This window comes from Podarcis melisellensis (assembly GCF_964234715.1).
Source record: "Podarcis melisellensis genome assembly, chromosome: 10".
Classification (NCBI taxonomy): domain Eukaryota; kingdom Metazoa; phylum Chordata; class Lepidosauria; order Squamata; family Lacertidae; genus Podarcis; species Podarcis melisellensis.
In genome coordinates, this window is record NC_138542.1 from 37,832,759 (window position 1) to 37,853,436 (window position 20,678).

At 40.0% G+C, this 20,678-nt stretch overlaps 1 protein-coding gene across 3 annotated transcripts in view; it reads left to right on the forward strand.

Annotated features, from left to right (window-relative positions):
• LRRIQ1 (leucine rich repeats and IQ motif containing 1) overlaps positions 1 to 14,442 on the forward strand; it is a 104,003-nt gene extending 89,561 nt beyond the window's left edge. For all 3 annotated transcript variants that reach the window (XM_081926569.1, XM_081926570.1, XM_081926571.1), the window contains 3 exons: positions 75 to 135; positions 4,573 to 4,693; positions 14,127 to 14,442. In XM_081926569.1, the coding sequence (XP_081782695.1) occupies positions 75 to 135; positions 4,573 to 4,693; positions 14,127 to 14,260 (316 nt within the window). In that variant the 3' untranslated portion in view covers positions 14,261 to 14,442. The remainder of the gene's footprint in view (positions 1 to 74; positions 136 to 4,572; positions 4,694 to 14,126) is intronic.
• The last annotated feature ends 6,236 nt before the right edge of the window (positions 14,443 to 20,678 follow it).

The following is a 20,678-nucleotide window of genomic DNA, read 5'->3' on the forward strand; positions in this document are numbered from 1 at the left end:
GGATACTAGCTTTAGTATTCTGATACATTTTATTCTGTTACTGACATATTTGTCATTTTCCATTCACTCTATAGCAAACATTTCTTACCTGAGATAGATCCAGAAGTTATCAAGGGAGGAAGAGTTCAACATGTGGTAAGATATTTTGTTTTGCTTTGTTTTTACCATGGTAACTGGTTTTTAAAGAATATGGACATTATTATTATTATTATTATTATTATTATTATTATTATTATTATTATTAAATTTATATGCCACCCTTTATCAAAAGATCTCAGGGCACAACATTAACTCAGTGTACAACATTAAAAAATGATAACAATTGCAATCCTGTGCATTCTTAACTGGCAGTGAGCCCCACTGAACGCAATGTGACTTACTTATGGGTAAATACCGTATTTTTCGCACCATAGGGCGCACCGGACCATAGGGCGCACCCAGTTTTTTGGGGGGGGAAATAAAGGGGAAAAAATTATTCCCCCCCCCCCAGCCCCCAAACAGGCAGCTCTCCGCAAGCAGCGGGAGCGCTCCCGCTGCTTGCGGAGAGGTCCGCGAAGCCTGGACGCGCTGAGCTCAGCGCGCCCAGGCTTCGGCATGCAGGCACCTCTCCGCAAGCAGCGGGAGCGTTCCCGCTGCTTGCGGAGAGGTCCGCGAAGCCTGGACGCGCTGAGCTCAGCACGCCCAGGCTTCGGCATGCAGGCACCTCTCCGCAAGCAGCGGGAGCGCTCCCGCTGCTTGCGGAGAGCTGCCTGTTTGGGGGCTCTCACTCTCCAGGCTTCAGCGAAAGCCTGCATTCGCACCATAGGACGCACACACATTTCCCCTTCATTTTTGGAGGGGAAAAAGTGCGTCCTATGGTGCGAAAAATACGGTATGCATATGATTGGCCTATAAATGCTTCTGAGATCAGGGTGAGACCTTTCTTTGAATGCTACAGCTGTGTAAAATCAAATCTGCATATATACATAATTCATAAGCCCTTTGCATTTGCCATCTGTCCCTCAATTGTGGGTTATCCCCTTGCATGTGTCATTACCAGTCTGCCAGGAGCTGCACTGGCATTTGATAAGCTGCCGAGTGCAACGTAAGGTGTTGATTTCAAAAGCCCAGAATGACCAGGAACACAAATACTTAAATGAGCACCACTGCAATGCTCAGCAGGGATCAACAGGGAGGCCTTACTTTTAGTCCCACTGTTGTGTGGTGACACAAAGCAAGGCCTTCTCTGTGATGGCACCCCAACTGTGGAAAATTACAATGAACCCCCTCAGTAACTATTTTTTGGCACCAGCTTAATTTATTCATTAAGACTTTTTGAAGATAAGGGAGAGTGTCTGACTGGCATGAACATTCAGGTTCTTACTAAATTACTGGAAGTATTCTATTGGGGAAAATGTTTTAGCTGCGGTTTTAGTTTTTTATTATATTTTACGTGATTGCTTTGTAAACCAGCCTGTGATCTATATAGGTAAAGGGCTGTTTAGAAATAAACGTGAGTTGTGAGCCCTTGTTCCACTTGTTCAATTGCACATTGACTTTCAGCAGTACCTCAGATTTCGAGGTGCAGGGAGAATAGACAATGTACAGTGGTACCTCGGGTTACATACGCTTCAGGTTAGATACGCTTCAGGTTACACACTCCGCTAACCCAGAAATAGTGCTTCAGGTTAAGAACTTTGCTTCAGGATGTGAACAGAAATCGGGCTTCAGCAGCACAGCAGCAGCTAAAGTGGTGCTTCAGGATAAGAACACTTTCAGGTTAAGAACGGACCTCCGGGACGAATTAAGTACTTAACTTGAGGTACCACTGTATTAAGGTGGGTGCTGAATCCAGTTGTGTGAACAGCAGAGTACCACTCAAAAATAATTACTTGTGTATGAATAGCAAACTGACTTTACTCAGATGTATGCTACATCCCCTCTGACGAACAACATAATACACTAACAAAATATGTGGGTGGGCTTTGTTCACAGTATAATACAGATTTATCTCTGAATTATGTTTGAGGAATGAATTTTACCCCCAGTCTGAATGACTAGTAACCCAGATTACTTTTTTGTATAAGCCCACAAAGAGATCAAGACCTGTTTGATACAGCCAGGCATGTTAATTGGTAGCTTCTGCCTCATGGATATATTAATTTCAAAACATTTATTGAAAACTTGAGATGAGTCCCAGCAGAATAGAAGAATAAAAACCAGCAATAAGTGTTTTAAATAACAATCAGTACAGTAGACTCTGCAGCAGCAGGAACGCAGCACCACAGTGTCCACTTTGTGGCCATAAGCATTCTGCCACAGGTATGTTTTAGTGCTAGGACTGGGAGAACTCAGATTTCAAACCCTATTATGCCATAAACCTCGCTTAATGACCTTGGGCAGGTCATGCAAACTCTGTCCACATAGTTGTGATGAAGACTAAAGTATCCTACTTTGAGGTCCATGGAAGAAAGGCAGGATGTAAATGTTGCAAATAAAATAAATAAATAGGACACAAGGCCAAAGTATCTCATCAGATAGGTTGTTCTTGGGTTCATCAGCATGGCATCCATGGCCAACAATATGCCCACCAGTACCTCATGTGGTACAATGAAATATTTCCTCAAAAGTCCGCAATAATTGAGAAAGTATTTTCTCTTTCTGCTCAGTCCCTGTCTGCACTGTCTTGACCTCTCCTATACACCCTCATAGCAGCCATTTTGTGAGTGGTGCCCACGGCACTTTCTCAAAATTCCAGATTTTCCCACTGGTTCAAAAAGGTTGGTGACTCCTGTTCTACAGCCTCAAAATCATTAAGATAAAAGTATGTCTTCACCTCACATGTGTGCACATGGAGTAGGAACAGCCTTGCATAGCTAGGGCAGTAACTCAGCTAATCTAGCTAATCCCTTTAAGAAACCTGTAGGTCCCAGACTATAAAGGGATTTTAAAAGGGCCACCTTAAATTAAGTCCAGAAGGTGTCTACTCTTTGCAAAGTAGGATGAATATATTCCCAAATGTAAGCTTCTTCCAAGAGATGGGCAACAGAATTCTGCACTAGTTGAAGCTTCTGGTCTATGTTCATGGACAGCCTTCAATGAAGCACACTTCAGCAATACATTTTAGAGATTACAAAAGCATGGATCAGCATGGCAAAACCTCTCTTCTCCAAAAGGGGGCAAGACTATCGCAGATGAAGTGGATAAAACAGATGTTTGTCTAACAGATTGGGAAAACTTAGATCAGGGTCAACTGGCAGTTAGATTTCTGGCAATTAATAGTTGATCAGCAAGGGTCTCCTATTTTTGTTAGGAACAACAGCAACATAATTACTTTTTTCTAGCTAAATTAGGCTGCTGAAATGTGTCCACAAGTTCATAGGCTCAGAGTGTGCTCAGAGGCTCCCTGTTCTTTAATTCCAACTGTCTTCTGCACATGGTTCCAGTTTGTAGGTCTTGGGGTTCTATTAAAAACCAAAACCAAACTAGATCCAAGAAACCTGAAGTCTACTCCAGTCTATAAGAGTGGACAAACACTGAATGACTGCATTAATTTGTTCTGCCAAGATCTTGGAATCAGCACCGTCATTACAGATACACTTCAGAAGCTGAGAGCACTTAGTCCATTGAAATAATTGAGAAATAAAGACTGTACTGTATTCTTAGGTCCTCCCTCAATGAGATGTAAGTGTATTTTAACTTTCTTGCATATGCACCAACTAATTTCACTAAAAATGTTATTACATTCATGAATTGTAATTTTATTTATGTTTTAAACCTTAAATACAGCATTGCGTTCACAAATAACACATTTTTTAACTCGGCAAAATTAAATTCGTATGTACATTTCAGTTTCATAGGCTGTGATCCTTACATGGAAATAAATCTAAACATAAATAGTCTTACTTACAAGGATTTATGGTTGAAAGACCAGTATTTGTAATGTACAGATATGTGCATTGCTGAAACCATTGAATTAATTTCTCTATTCAATCTCCATTCTAAATCTAAAAACATACTGACATGAAAGAACTTTTTTCTGTTCTATTCTTTTAAATCCATCAATATGTTACATTTTAATATAATTATCTTATGCAAGCTGTACATAAAAACTCTTCTGAAGGTTTAGTTAGGTAGCAAAGATGAAATTACTCACTCAGTGTTTGATTGATAGAACTGATACTTGCTCTGGATTAAGCACAAATATGGCAAAAAAATAATCAAATATAACATTTCTGGCTTTCAACTCTGACTTTAAATTATAGACTGCTCAGTAAATGATCTTAAGCTGTTTAAGGTTTCATCAGTTGTCTGCAAGATTTATTTTCTTCAAAATTACTGTACTAAAATGTTGTCTTTTGTTGCTGCACTGATTCTGATCACAAACCACAATTTTAAGATCGCCTCCTATTTACAAAAATGCTTTGACATAGTGCATTTGTTCAGACTGGGCAGCAATAAAGGATTGTGGGATCATTCTGAAGAAGATTGTTTGACAGAGCCGGCTTGTTTATTTGAGAGTAATGTGAGCTGCATTCAGAAAATGTCATATTTTGTTTCTTGATTGTGTACATTCTCTTTCACTGCTTCCAGACAAGCCCTGTAAGGAGAGAAGACACGGATTTAGAGCTTGTTTCCATGACCAGTGGAAGTACTTTGACTCAGAACAAAGAAAAAAATAATCAGCCACACAGACACTCTGCAGGACCTTCAAGTAAGTTGTGCTTTCCTTTTAATAATCAGCTAGATAAAGCTTGAATCACCTGACAGAGCTTAGCATCAAATGACACAATCTTAGCAGGACAGTGGTGGTTTAGTCTCTACTTCTGCCCTTATTTTGAAATTTTATGTGAATATAAAATGTATGCCTGTAGATATATTGAAATGTTAGTGTATGCATATAGATACCATAGAACTACTTAAATGTGTGTGTGTATCTGGCATATCCAGAGCGAGAAATATGTATGTATGTATGTATGTATGTATGTATATGTATATGTATATACATGTGTATATGTATAGACATATACATACATACAGTGCTTTTTCTGGGGGTACACAGGTATGCATACCCCTAAACATTTTGTGAATCTAAGTTTGGCCTCATTGAGGGGCAGTATTTCAATATGAGTAGGAAAATGAGAGTACCCCTAAACATTTTGGGGGGATATCACTGCATATATATATATCTAGATGTGTATTAATGGGAGAGTGATTGACAAATTGATTTAAAGAGAGTGTGTATGATAATGTGTGTGCATAAAACCATGTGGAAAATTAGAATCATCAGAGATTTTGTTTAACTAAAACCTATAATTTAGTTCCTTATTCCTCTAGGCCCTACCAAACCCTTTGATGTTTCCTGAAGATGGGTATTTGTCTGCCGCTTAAGGCCTAATCCTGAAATCACTTGCTCATTGGTAGCTTTCAGTGAGACAAATGGCATGGTTTCATTCACTTTAGTAGTGCAGCTTTGATTTAAAATGAGAGTCTTTTGTCTTTTAAATTGTTTAATCCATAAGTATTAAATCAGTAATTTGACATGAACAGTTTACTGTACTTCTTTTTACAGAAGGTGAAGGCAAAAAAAGAGTATAGTATGCAATTAATCCACAAACAGCAGTTAAGCACATACTGCAATAAGTCTAACACTAAGATTTGCTTTGCTACCATACAAGTTGCAAAGTTTGGCCATACCAAAACTATACCAGTATAGCATCACACTACTTGATGTTATGATTCCTTCATAGAAAATGTCTGGTGGAGTTGGCACAAATGCTTAGGATGAAAGTGTATGTTGAATACAAGAACCAGGCAGCCTTTATTCAGAAACATATATTTAAATAGCACTTTTATAAAGAATTGGTGGACAGCTATAAATACGTGGTTTACCAGAAAAAGTAATCAGAAATGTTTTAGTATTTAAAAACTATAAGAAAAATAAGATTGAGATATAATAATATTTCAAAGGTACTTATTAGTGAATAAAGCTGAGGTCTGTTGCATTACTGTGTCCATTTATATTCTAATTTTTCTAATAAATCTGGAGAATCAATTTTCAAGCTTAGTGTAATTTTGGCTTAGAGAGTCAATTAGCTGCTTTTGGCACTGAAGAGTTTGTATGCCCCAGTGATTTTTGCTAATATTTTTAATTTGATTCCAAAGATGAATGCTCTTGGTTTCAAAAGAGAATTCTTGCATGGCAACTCTACACTTCCTTTGTTTTTGTTTTTGGTCTGAGCTATTTCACATTCTAAAAAGTCTAAGACTGCAATCCTCTGCATACTCTCTGGGAAAGCCCAAAGTGGGGCTTGCTTCTGAATGAACATGAGTAAGATTGCAACACATGCAACAGTCATGCTCTGAAACACTTTTTCATAATAATATAAATGACTACAACACTTTTACATTTTTCCTACCATGGTAAAATAAATAATTACAATAATAAGTAAATCTATTTGAAAATATCATTCATTGACTTGGACCTGGAGAAAGGCACACTCTGCAAACTGAATTGAAAGAAATGCATAGATTAGAAATTCAATGAGTTCCATTATTTGCTTTTTTAAAAGATAAATGATGCATCCTTCAGTTTTTCATTCACTGAAAGATTGTGAGGCCTATGCTTCCCTTCAGCCTAATCCTCTCCTGTGATTATTTCTGTGTGTGTGTGTGTACATGTCGTGTTAACAGGCTTACAGCTGTTGATCATACATTATCTTTAAAAAAGCTTTCAACAATTATCATTGTATGCACATATGATTTAAATATTTAAATAAATGATTTCAGTACAGACCCAAGAAACATTGTTTAAAGAATAAAAATAACAAAACAGTTACTTCAACTCCAACCTGCTAAATTCTACTTATTTCATATAACTTCAAACTGATGTAAACATTTTGCAGCAAAAGATTTGTTCTGGTCACTGTTGTTAAATAGCTGATTTCCTCTCACACACAACCATGCTGTATTTGCTGCTAAGTAATACAATATGGTAAAGGATTTGGATAAATTATAAAATACGTCACACAGTTCTAGATAGACTGGTGAAAATTCTATGACGTCTTAGCAGACTTTATGGTATGCCGATACACTGATTTGCAAAGTCTCTATTTTTCTTTCTTCCTGCCCCCTCCAATAAAAGTTCCAAATATTTCCTATACTGCATTACTTATCAAAACAGAGTTGTATGTCAACTTTGACATCTGTTAAAGAATAGAAGATTTAGTCGGGGGGGGGGGGGCAGAGAGAGAGAGAGAGAGAGAGAGAGAGAGAGAGAGCGCACAGAACAAATCATTAGCAAAGAAAATAGATTAAAGAGAAGAGAACTTAATGCCTGGGGGAAATGAGCATTTATTCAGATTTAAGAAGTCTTTTCAGCACGCATTTAATTCTGCAGGTTTTTTGTACATTCAAGCACCTTAAAAATCTGTCTCAAAATATTATTGAAATTTTGAATAGCTGGGTAAAAATAATTTAAATCACCTGAGTGTCTAGCAAACGCTTTTTTCATTGTAACGGTCACAAAATTTTACATTGTAATACTAAACACACATGCAGTTTGCCAAGTGCTATAGATTATAAAGGATGCTTCCATCCCAACCCAAATACTGTACCTTGGACTTCCCAATTCAGGCAGAAGTATTCCAAGAGCAGACTCAGGTTATTTCATGCCAGCTCTAGGCAATGCATATGACACAGATGTAGAGCAGCCTGGGTACATTTTGAGGACACCCTTTTCTATACTGTAAGGCCTCTGCTGTGGCATCTGACTGCTCTTACTGCAACAGAGTCCTTGGAGCATGCAAGGCTCCCACATTCCATGCCTGAAGCTTCTGATCTGCTAAAGGGATAATAATATCATTGACCTCATGTGGCACCAGAAGCCTCAGAACCTTTGCTAGGTCCACCATGTATGCAATTTCTGGAATGGTGCTTCAAGAACATGGTGCTTCTGTTCCAGGAATTCAGCTTCCAGGGTTATGGCTTGCTGCTCCTGTGAAAACATATCAAGGCAGTAATGGTTTATATGCACAAAACATGATGTAGTACTAGGTTGAACTGGAAAAAAAAACAATTCTGTATTTATCTGTTATTGTAATTGTGGTTTTATAAAGAGTAGCTTTTGTGTATGAATGTGTGGTTGTTGTGGCATTAGTTTGACAAGAACAGGGCTTGTGATCTCAGAAACATTACAATGAAATATCGGCCTTTTCGTAACAATCATAAGCAGAGAACTCTGTTCTTTTTTGTTTCCTTTTATCTCCTCCTAACACATTTGTTGACTTTGAAATTAAGGGTTATCCTACATGAAGAACTCTCAAGAAAAACTAGAGATGGGAAGGTTGAGGGCAGTACCAATATGTTTGGTACTGTAAACTTAGCTAGGAGCCATGCAGCAAGTTGAGATTTGTAACAGAATGTTATAGTGTGAAGTGTTCAGAGTCCAAGCCAGCCAGTCTTTCCTTATTCCTGGGTACTATATTCCACTTTCCTTTTTCCCACCCCATCAATTGTGAATCTTATATATTATTAGGCTACTTTGGAGTTTTTTTCCACAGAGGGTTTTTTCTTCTATTTTTCATCCCTGCAAACCTCAGTGCTACACCAAGAATGTTGGTATCTCTCTTTGTTTCCCAGTGGCCCAGTTAAGCTACATAGACATCGGCACTTAAGATTGCTGTTTGATGAAGTAGTGATATGGCTCTGCTGCTGCAAAATTATTGTGTGTTTCTATGGAGTTCACACAGGAGAATTTACAGATTGGTTTTTCCCAGAGTTCCTCGACTTTCTGTTAACAATGATGTATCAGATAGGAAGATAAGGATCACTAGAAATCATTATTCTCTTGCTATACCTACTTACACCCATATTATGCTTGGTACACAACATACATTTTCTAAATGGCAGAAAGGAATAAGGCAATGATTCCAGAAGCCATAACTGTCCACTTAAGAATGTCCTCTTTCTTCTCCATCAAAAATATATTTATAAAAGCAATGCAATAAGAAATTATCCAGCACCTGAATAACACTGCTGAAGTTATGAGAGGCAATGCCACATCATATATACATACAGTGAAATCTGTTTTTCAAATGCTGGAACTTATGTAGCCAAAATAACACCATAGGGAGGGGAGCAAAATCCTTAAAAGATGGCAAAATGAAGCCCAGTGACTACTGGTGTTTAGTGGGCACACAGCGCTAGCTGATGGGTGGAGTAAGAGCACAGAAAACCAGGGTATAGGGGGAATGGAGGAATGTCTGTCTGAAACCTGAACAGGAGCATCCCAGGCTGCAACATTATGTTACAAGTCACACTTGCACTTCCCCATGTAGTTCTGTGTGGGATTTTGAAGCTACAGGATACACTGTGGCTGTTAACATCAAATTTAATAATACAGGTTCCTTTACTGAGGATACAGTTTATGAAATAAATAAGCAGATTGGTGGGTATCTTTTAGGAAAGATAATGCTCATAACATTATTAAATAAAAGTAAACATTTTATTTAATTATCAAATGAAAATCACATTTTGAAGCTCAGGTCCCTAATACAAAGTTTTAGATACAGCCCAGCAGGATTCCTTTTGTTGTTGTTGTTCTTACCCAAGCCATATTAGAATGAAAGGAAGCTTAGAGCACAGTTGCACTCTTGCACAATTCGCATTCATTTCCATGATCTTTTTGAAAGAGATGCTCAGGATAGATTGCATCCTATTGCTATTTAAGTAGTAGTCTTGTAACACTTTTCACCAAATCTCTCAAAGTGCCAAACCACTTCAGAACAATATTTTTATAAATGAAAACAGACTCAGAGATACAAAGGCTGGGTAGGAAGTAAGGAAGATAAGAAAATAGATTTCATAAAGATAGACAAAGAAATAGTTCATACCCTCATAAAATTTATAAGAGGCAACAACTTATAATGACAATTATTGGATCAAGGATGTCATACCAAAACAATAGCCCTGAGCACTTTCTTCAGTCTAAACACAAAATGAGGGACTGACTCTTTCACAAGAAAATTACAGTTTCAAAAACTCTAATGCTGTTCCTCCCACCTACCTTTTCCTCACCACAATTTTCCAACCTTAAAGATACGCCTCCAGTTAAGGAAGCAGACAAACTCAATAATGTTGCTTTCTCACTTGGCTTAATTAGAAACCTCACCAAAGGCATAACTGGATTAACATCAGTGTTGCTCTTAGACTAGAGTTCCTTATCTGGTTCTTATAATTTTAATGGGGAAAGTTCACTATAAGTCCAGAGTTATTTCTGATTAACCAAACAGCATGGGTTGAATCCAGGCTTGCCTGAAGAAGAGTCTCACTAATTGGGGGCTTCCGAGGGTGAAAGGGGAGGAGACAGTTTTCAGCAATTCCTTCTTACTTCTTCAGCCCTCTGCTCCATAGGGGGGGGGGACTCCGGAACAGTGTAGGCAGTGGCACAGGAGGCTGCAGCAAGGAAGAGATCAGCAAAAATTGGCTCCTGCAGGAGCATCCAGTGAGTGGAAGCATCCATTGGATTAGAGTACTGTTTGTACAAGAAGGAATCCTTTCTGCTGCTCCAGAGAAGCAGACACAGAGCAATGGATCCAAACTACAAGAAAGAAGATTCCACCTAAACATTAGGAAGAACTTCCTGACAGTAAGAGCTGTTCAACAGTGGAATTTGCTGCCAAGGAGTGTGGTGGAGTCTCCTTCTTTGGAGGTCTTTAAGCAGAGGCTTGACAACCATATGTCAGGAGTGCTCTGATGGTGTTTCCTGCTTGGCAGGGGGTTGGACTCGATGGCCCTTGTGGTCTCTTCCAACTCTATGATTCTATGATTCTATGAATCCTTCCATTCACATAGGGAAATGTCTAGATGCAACTCAGTCACATAAGATGAACCACATTTATTTTTTTCCTTAATACTTCTGTTCTAATCTTAAGTGCAACTTCTTGTAATTGGTATAAGTTCTTGTGAAAGCTGTTAAAGAAGCAGGGTTTACACCAGGGGTCAGCAAACTTTCTCAGCAGGGGGCCGGTCCACTGTCCCTCAGACCTTGAGGGCAGCCAGACTATATTGGGGGGGGAATGAACCAATTCCTTCTCACGCTGCCCCACAGGGGCCTGGGAAGCACCCCCTGGCCAGCCCCAGAGACACCATTCACCTGGGAAGCTTGTTGCCAGGGCTGCTATAACAAACATCCATGCAAGCCTTTGGGAGGCAGAGATGTGAGAGGGCATCAGAGGAGGGAGGGAAGGAAAGAAGGACAGAGACCAGTGTTGCCCACAGCACCCCTGACCATCATTCAAAGCACCCCAGGGTGCCATGGCACACCGGTTGAAAACCTCTGGACTGATCCAAACAGCTCTTCTTAATATTTTTAAAGTCATTGAATTACCTTCATTTATCAGACGAAGCCATATCAGAGGTTTTGGCTGATTTTGACTATAAACACATCCATCTAGAGGCCATATCCACGTTTAGTAGCCGTGTTGTATACACTGCAAATGTATAAACAAAACTCATACTGTGAAATATACTTGCAAAAGACTTATGCATCTCAAGGAACTGAAGTTGGCACCAGTTGGTGTGTACTCAAAAGGAAAGATGCATATTTTCCTAATTTAATATGTGGAATTACATTAAAATTACACATTCCTTCTAATAGTGAACCTAAGCAGGCAATTGTCTGTTTGAAAGCATAATGAGACCACCTAAAAGCAAGTGGCTATATCCAACATAGACTCACTAAGAATGATGGGCATGACCAGACATTAATTTTTATGGCTCTACTCTGAGTTGGACTTACTTGGATACAACCCATGATTCTGGTTTTCACATACTTGTTAATTAGGTATGCAAAAGTTTATGTGAAAGGTTTTTTGTATAAAAAAGGGGGGGAGCCTATGAGCTTCCATGACCTGTAGAATGTCGAAAGAATAGTGATGAGAAAAATATGAGCAATACTTCTAATTGCCTGGAGAGGGAATTTTGGGTTCACATTAAAAATGAAAGACAGAAATTCCTGTCTTTTGCTTTTGGGGGCAGGGCGCAGTACAGCTTAATCACAACTATAATGACTCATTTCTGCATTGTTTTCAATGTGCACTCTCATTTCCATTTTGGGAAGTGCTGAATGTCTGCACGAAGCAGAAACTGGGGACGCTGTGTGAAATGCACAATTAGGCTATGTTTACAGTGTGAAGCACTTTTGTAGATAGTGCTTTTTACCGGTAATTGTACACCTCTTCACATCATTATAATACTAGGCAAAGCAGCCACCACTGTCCATGTTGCCTGTACACACAGGTGGGTATGTATACCAACCAATACATGTACACCAACACATTGCTGTTATCCACTCCCCTAAATTTGTGTTCCCATGCCTCCTGGCTGTGGGCAGAAATGATGTAATGCCACACTGCAGCTGAGCACATGTTGTTCCATAGTACTTTTTTGAAATTATTTTTGGTCATTCAAAATGCTAGCTGTCCCTAAAAAGAGACTACAGAAACTGATGTACTGATTTATCAATATACAGTCTGTTCCATGGGTGTAGCCAAGGGAGGGCAAGGGGGCAGCTACCCTGCCCCATCAATCTAAATCAATACAAATCTGAGGTTATACCCATGGTCTGTTCCCTGCTTTTCCTAGTGCATGTAGCTAGACTGGAAAATGTGAATTGGCACAGGCCTTGCAATGTCAGAAAGTCCACCCCAATAGAAGATGACATGAAAAAGCACTCTCTGTGTACACAGGGAGACAGAAAGCACTTGAGAAGTTCATTCTCGGTACAAAATGGATTATAACCATTCCAGCAGGATGAGCCTTATATATATGAATGGTGCAAGACAGGAATGATATGTGTGTGCAGCACCCCAAAAATGTACCTGCATCCCGCACAGAATGCATATTATCACAGTGTGATTGTGGGCAGATGTACTGTGGAATGACGAAGGTATCAGTTGAAGCAGATGAAAATGGAAGAAGAGGCTGGAGGAATTAGTCAAATTAAGCTAAGGTTACCCTGGAGGCCAGGAACATTTTGTGGCAAGCGACACACACACATGCAGTGCTATATTCAACCACCGACAGTAGCAGTTATAGAGCAATGAAGCACTCAGATTCAGGATGGGCAGCCAGCCCTCATCCTGAACCCATTACCATGATCACTATATTGTATAGTGGAGGGAAGTGATAAAACTACATCTGACAAGCCCCAGAGAGTGCTATATGGCTCCTGTTTGAGGCTGATTGGAGCCCTACGTAGTACTCAGAAATTTCTGAAGGTGTTATTGACAGCTACATAGTTACCATTGAAGACAAGATTTGAATAAAAATTCAATATTTAGGTCAGCTTTCCCCATTTCTTATTCAGTGGAGTAAATGGAGACTTCCTCTGTCTTTCCCTTGGTGGAAGTCTGGCTAGCGTATGTTGGGCTGAGAAATTAAAATAGTAACCCGTTGGCCCTATAAATCATCTGGAATTTACTTCATGTGGTTAAAAAATGCCAGAATCCATAAAAATGATATCTCTGTGCCACTTATGTGTTCATGAAATACGGTATGTGCAAATGACGAAGAAATAATTGGACACAAAAAGGAAGCAATGAATATGTAAATTATATGTCTGGATTTTTTCATTTTGATTCTAATATTCCTAAAATACTGTTCCTGCCCATTCTTTTTACAAATCTCAGTTGCGAGATAGCATGTAAATGTGAATGAATTATCAATGCAATTTGTGAATGTGTTAACTATGTGTTTAAAATGTATATGCTTAATCAGAGGCATTCCCTTGTGAAATAGTATTCAGTGCTGATCACATTGTTGTCACTCTGCACATCTCTTATTGCCGCCAATGTGGTTAGTGTGATTTCCCGGCCAATGAATGTTTTATCTGCATTTATTCAAAAGAAACACATGTGTGTGAGAGCACACACATATTAAATATCCACAAATTGCCATTGAGATCAAAGTTTTTAATCAGTTAATGGCTTTAAAGTAGCTTAGATTTTCTGCTAAAACTTTTTGAATTAGGAACTAAGTAACAAAATTAGGCATGATGAGAGGCTGCTGTTTTGTTATTATTATTATTATTATTATTAAAGATGACTTGAGCAACAGCATTTTAATAGCAATTTCTTCTTGTGTAGAAAAGGAGGCACCTGTGCCTGAAAGATCACCTTTGGGGCCCTCGCATAAAGAGCGGATATCATTTCGAGACCATCCAGTTCAGCTCAGCGGTGGATGGGGAAGTGGCAAAAAGAAGGCAAAAGCTTTGAAATAGTCATTGGACCTTCAGCATTTAAAACATATGGTGAGCCTGTGCATTGCCGTTCTTTTTGGATTCTGCAGCTGGAAAGTTCCTCAGCTCCATGTATGCTGTGTTTTATTTTACGCTGCATGATTTCCCACCTTTTCTTCTTCTTCTTCTTTGGCTAAGTTCTTTTATAAATACCAGAGAAATTACAGTATTTGTATCTGAAATTTATTTTTGCAGTATGGTTTAAAAGCATGTATGGAATTATTATAAAGTGGCTGGTGTGATCCGGTGAAGAAATGGATGTATACGTACAATAATGGTTTGTGATTGTGCAGTGGTATGTGACTGAGATAGCCTGATCCACAGTTGGATTTAAGTACATGTGTTTAAACTCGTTTCCTGTACCTCTCAATCAAGCAACACAAATCAAAATCAAATTGGCCCAAATCTAGGTATTTTGCCTCTCTGCTTTGTAGATTGGAATATGTATCTGTTAAAAAGTAAAATGTGGAATGTCCATCTTATTCCAAATATATTAATAATGTAAATATGTTTTGTGTAAAAATGCATCAGTTCCTTCCCAAGAGTTGCACACCCTGGTGGGGTGAATGAATGCACATCCACAGCACATTAAAATTCAGTAATGTGCTATTAAGATCCGTTTCATAATTCCAAATTATGTTTATTATTTTGTGGTACGTTGGCAGTCTTCTTACTTTTCAGGTCTGCTACCCTATTTTCCAGAATTAAAGTACCGTATGACTTTTAACATCACACAACAATTTTGTCCTAGCCTATTACTTCAGTATCCATCAGAATCTACCCTTTTGTAGCCTCATGTCCCTTCCATGCCACTGATACTAATGTTGTTTGCATTACTTCAATGCATGTATGCTTTTCTTACTGAAGCAATGTTTCAGTTAGCGTGGTACAAATTGCTGACAGAATCTGGAGAAACAATTCTTTGGTTTTAAACTCTTCTATTTACTTTGGTGTCATTATATCCCACTGGAGCCTTGACCCACTCAGAAATACTGTTGAAGTAGAAAAGCTAAGGCAGAACTCAAGGCTTCAGTCAATAATAATAATAATAAAGATGTATTAGTATGTTGTGGCTGTGTTTAGAATATATTATACATTCCCTGTCACAGTAAAGTTCCTATCATGTTGTCTGTTTTCATTAATGTCTTCAAGTTAATATGAGTTGGAAATGTTTCTCTTTGTCTAAGACCACTGTAGGGAAAACCAAAGCAGTATGGACCTCTAATATATTTTATGGCTGGGTTTGCGATAAATAGAAAATTGCACATTCGTCTTGCCAGCTATTTACTGCACACAAAGATTTGGGTATTGAATTACAATCTGTATTTTAATGTCTCATGTCATAATTCATTTTTTTTAATGAAAATGCTGCTAAACAGATGGTTTCAGCTTTCAGACTTACCTGCCCAACACTTGGATTTAAGAAGATGCAGTCCAAAACCCTAAGCACACTCACTTGGAAATAAAGTGCAAAGTTGCTAGCTGTAAATTCACTGATATCCAAGTATTCTCATTTTAAGACATTTCAGAATTGAGCTGTCCAGGTTAAAATCTCAGCAGTGGAATTCTGTTCAGGAAGAATGCCATTTCTACTCTGAAAAGTTTCCCATTAACGGTGTGTGACTTGTCACATCCACACCATATGTTTAAAGCAGTCTTATACCACTTTAACAATGTTTAACCCCATTCAACATGCTTCTCACACGAGTAACGCCTGAAGAGAGCTTCAGTGAAGCTGCAATCGTAGACACACTTAACTGAGAGTAAGGCCCACTGAATTCAGTGGGATTTACTGCTGAGTAGACCATGTTAGGGACGTGGGTGGCACTGTGGTCTAAACCACAGAGCCTAGGGCTTGCCGATCGGAAGGTCGGCGGTTCGAATCCCCGTGACGGAGTGAGCTCCCATTGCTCGGTCCCTTCTCCTGCCAACCTAGTAGTTCAAAAGCATATCAAAGTGCAAGTAGATAAATAGGTACCGCTCCGGCGGGAAGGTAAATGGTGTTTCCGTGCTCTGCTCTGGTTCACCAGAAAGTGGCTTAGTCATGCTGGCCACATGACCCAGAAGCTGTACGCTGGCTCCCTCAGCCAATAAAGCGAGATGAGTGCCGCAACCCCAGAGTCATCCACGACTGGACCTAACGGTCAGGGGTCCCTTTACCTTTAGACCATGTTTAGGATTGCAATGCATTATTGCCATACCTTGAGCTGAACCCCATTTTGGCTATAAGCCTAATTATGTTTCTAAGTATGAAAACTGAGCTTCATGTAGGCTGGGACATTGAAAGTCAGTGTCTTTGACTCCAGGTAAAGTTACTTCCAATAGGTTGTTAATTGCATATTGTGTGCCTGTTTCATGAGTGATTACAGTTTGACATGTTTGCTCCTCTGCAGCCTATTTATGGCAATGGCCTTGATTCCCAGTGCAATCCAAACAAAACGACAGCCATGGGAAGGGGGATAACAGTGGCAGGCAAGCACTTCCCATATGGGAGTGATTGCATGATGCACAGGCATTTGTGTAGTCATGCTAGCGCCCTGTGTTGTGGAACTTCAAATCCCTGGACTTCAGACCATGTTTGTGGCAAAGCAGGTTTCTAGTCCTCATAAGCAAAATTCTCAAGAAACCTATACGAATTGTGAACCACAGAAAGCAAATCACAGCCAAGAAATTATTTCCCTTTTCACTATGCTTACTAGTCTTTGCCTCCTTTTGCCTTCATCAATCATTCCCTATTTAGCAGACTGGAACAGGAATATACCACCGGTATATATATATATATATACCTCTTCTTGTTACTGGGCTCTGTTCCAGTAACAAGAAGCCGAAAGCACCAGCCTGAAGATGACGAGTGAGACCTCGTCGAAACGTCGCCTAGACACCCCAACTTTTACACGGGAAGACACCCGAGGACACCAAAACCTGCATTCCTGTACCCGTGAAAATCTACGAAAGCATATATATATATATATATATATATATATATATATATATATATATATGTGCTTTAACTCCTAATGAAATAATGCTGAGATGTTAAAGTACAAGAACTTGGTAGGACTTACATCAGAGAAAACAACTGAATGGAAATATCTTGCTACCAGAATTGCACAAGAAGTCCAATATCTGTTGCAGAAACATCCTAGACTGGGATCTTCAGCATATGCACTGTGGGGTAGGGAGAGGCAGATGCTGGCTTCAAGTTTTGCCCTGACTCTGCTACTGGTAGGTGAGATGAGCCATCAATATCCTTGCATATAAAACAAAGTGTTTTGTTTGTTACTATGCTATGCATTTTGTGTGTTTTTATATTTAAACCACCCTGTGATCCTCATATGAAGGGCAATATAGAAATTTAATTAATAATAATAATCACAGACTTGTCACCCAGAACACATTTTAAATAGTGCTAAAAGCAGCTGCTCATTCACGTGAAAGTGATCCAAATGAGCTTGTCCGTTACCTTCCATTGCAATTTATTTCCCAATCCAACACAATTCTGGACACTTGGCTATTTTCTAGTTATAAAATCTATTAGTTCACTACATCTCTGGGTGGAGAAGGTCTGGAAATCGTGTGAGGAAGTTGCCACTGACCTCAGTAGTGGCAGGATACAGTGTAGACACGCACACAATAATCCTTTTTAAATGCATTCCACTCATGGCGAAAGGCGTTGTTTTCTTTGACCTGCAAAACTAGCCTTAGTACAAAGATTCAGACTCCAAGTACCCTAACACCTTTCCAGAGGCTACAACGCTGGAGGTGGCTGAATTGCCGTTCCGGTTAAGTTCTTAATATTCTCTGCAAATCAGGATTGCTGATCCCAGATCCAGTCTCTCTTCATTTGGGGTGCTGTTTTATGGGCCTGGCTGGGCTCCGATTTGGCCCCAGGTGGGTCAGCTTCGTCCAGTAGCTGCGTATTCGTGTTTCTAAGGCTTCCTCCCTCCCTCTCACACACACACGTTATTTGTACCTCGTGTGAATATTAACGAACAATACGGTCTCTTGAACAGGATCCGGCCGAGTCCATTTTAAAGAGGATAGAGATACCAAAATAGGTCCTCCTCTGTGTTGTTCTGTGAAAGCAAATCTAGGCAGCGCTATAAACTTTGTTCGTTTAAATGATTGGGATTCATTCATTGATGAATCTATGTGGCTGTCAATTTCAATTGATAGGTGCAGTTTGTAACTTAGGAGACATGAGTTTTCAAGACTCACCATTATAGTGGGAATTTCCTTTAGCATCTCAAACCAGGAGAACTTACAAATAATAAGGTTTGGGGATTATGCAAAGTGATATAGGCCCACCCAATACATTCAAAGCACATTTAAAGCATGACCTCCTCCCAAAGAATCCCGGGAACTGTAGTTTTTAAGGCTACTGGGAATTGTAGCTTTGTAAGACAAAGCTGCTTGTTTTGTGACTCCTCTAATCATACTGAATGCATCCTTCCCGATTTGTTTTTCAACATTATCATCATCATGATAAAACCTCGAATGACAAAGATCCACATCCAAAACCAATAACGCTACATTGTGAACTATGACTATGGGCGCCTTCCCAGGAGCCTGATCCCGAAGCGTCCGGCTGAAATGACTGGGCCTTCTTCCCAAGGAAATGGGCTTGGAGATCGGAAACTGAAAGAGCCCTCCAGCCCCCACCCCGTCCCACTCCCTGGGGCTAATAAACTAAATCTGGGCTGCTTGAAATCCGTTGCAAACCTCTGTCCCGCAGCAAGTGCCCCTTTCAGTTCCACGACAGAGGCGCCTCTGGAAGCGAAGGACTCTCCAGCTCTGATTTCTAAGGGCACATGTTTCGGATCACGCCGCTTCCAATTACATGTAGTATATCTTGACCTGAAGACATCAAAAAGAGATAGTTCCTTCACCGTCTGAGGGGGGGGGTCTAATATTGGGAGTATTTGTTTTATTTATTTATGGTTTACTTATCTGGCCCGCCTGCCGAAGCACAGAGAACTATGCCAAACATATAGCACAGATACGACTATGCCCAAAATACAGCCCAGATGTCCAAAAACAATAACAATGAAAGCCAAGTAAAATTACCATCAAATCAGGGCAGAAGAGAGGATCGCGCCCCAGATCTTAAGCGCACTGGGTCTTAAGCGCAATATTCTCCCTGTGCATTGAAATCGGGGCTCCGATCTACCGCAAGCCGGATACTGTGGAGGAGCTTGTCAGTGAGAAATCCTTTACCCTAACAGGTCAAACCTCAGTCGTAGGGTCGGGGAGCTTCGAAACCGCCCCGGTCTGCTTTCCACGCCTTGCGTGGAAACTGACCCAGTAACTTTCCCTCCCCCGCTTTGGAGAGCTGAAACCGACACGAGTGAGACCACGGCTGCTTTGAAACGGACCGTCGAGGAGCAGTGCCTGCCTGCTGACGAACAGGCCTTTTGATACCACAACAAATCTGAGAGTTTGGGGAGCCACAGGATTGCTTGTTGGGATTTGCTGCCCAAAAATCAACGTGGCTGTATCCCTCTGGCAGTCTGCCGTGCGCGGAAGAGCGAGAACAGCGCGCGGTGCACTCTGGCGTGGATATCTTCTTGTCCCATTGAACTGAATGGTTGTGGGTTATGATTTCCCATCACGGGGAGGGGGAACCGCCTGTTCATGTCAGTGGAAGCTTTTGTTTTGTTTTGTTTTTTCATACACCCCCCCCCCCCTTGCACTTAGAGCCCTATCTTCTGAGCATCATTCTACTATTCGGTAAATTCCAATGCGCTCAATAGGACTTGCTCCCAAGTAAGTATGCATAAGCTTATAGAACACAATCTCCAACGAGGTTTCTTTCCCCTGCGGGAGCTTCGCCGACTTGAATGAGAGCTGAAACAAAACAGAGAGACATAGCAGAATGGGATGGCTTTTCAACCTGAATAACAAAAACTCCAAGCAAGCCATATTTTTAAAAGGATAAAGAAAACACGGATCCTAAACATCCGGCCACTCCACCTCAGTTTTCCTGTACACATCTTTATTTGGAAGCAAATAGGACGATCTTTTTTAATACGTGTATAAGTACCTTATACTTGAAGCCTGAGGCTGATCAACCTTGCGCAGCTCTCATTCAAGTCCATCGGGCTTGCACAGGAAAAAAAACTTTCATAGGATTGGACCTACGCAGTGCAATGTTTACTTAGGAAAAGGAATCCCAGGTAAACATGTATAGGATTGCAGCGTATGTGTGTGCCCCTTTTAATTAAGTTTTAATAATGTGCATGGTGACAAGTCAGACCCTTTGCAATAAAAGCCAGCTCGACATATGAAGTCTCGAGTCAACAATGGAATCCGGGAAGCGCCAATGGTCAAAGAGTTTATCTCGGATTTATTTTTAGGGAGATAGAGCATCTACTTCCGTCGTTAGAATTCTCTGGCTCTT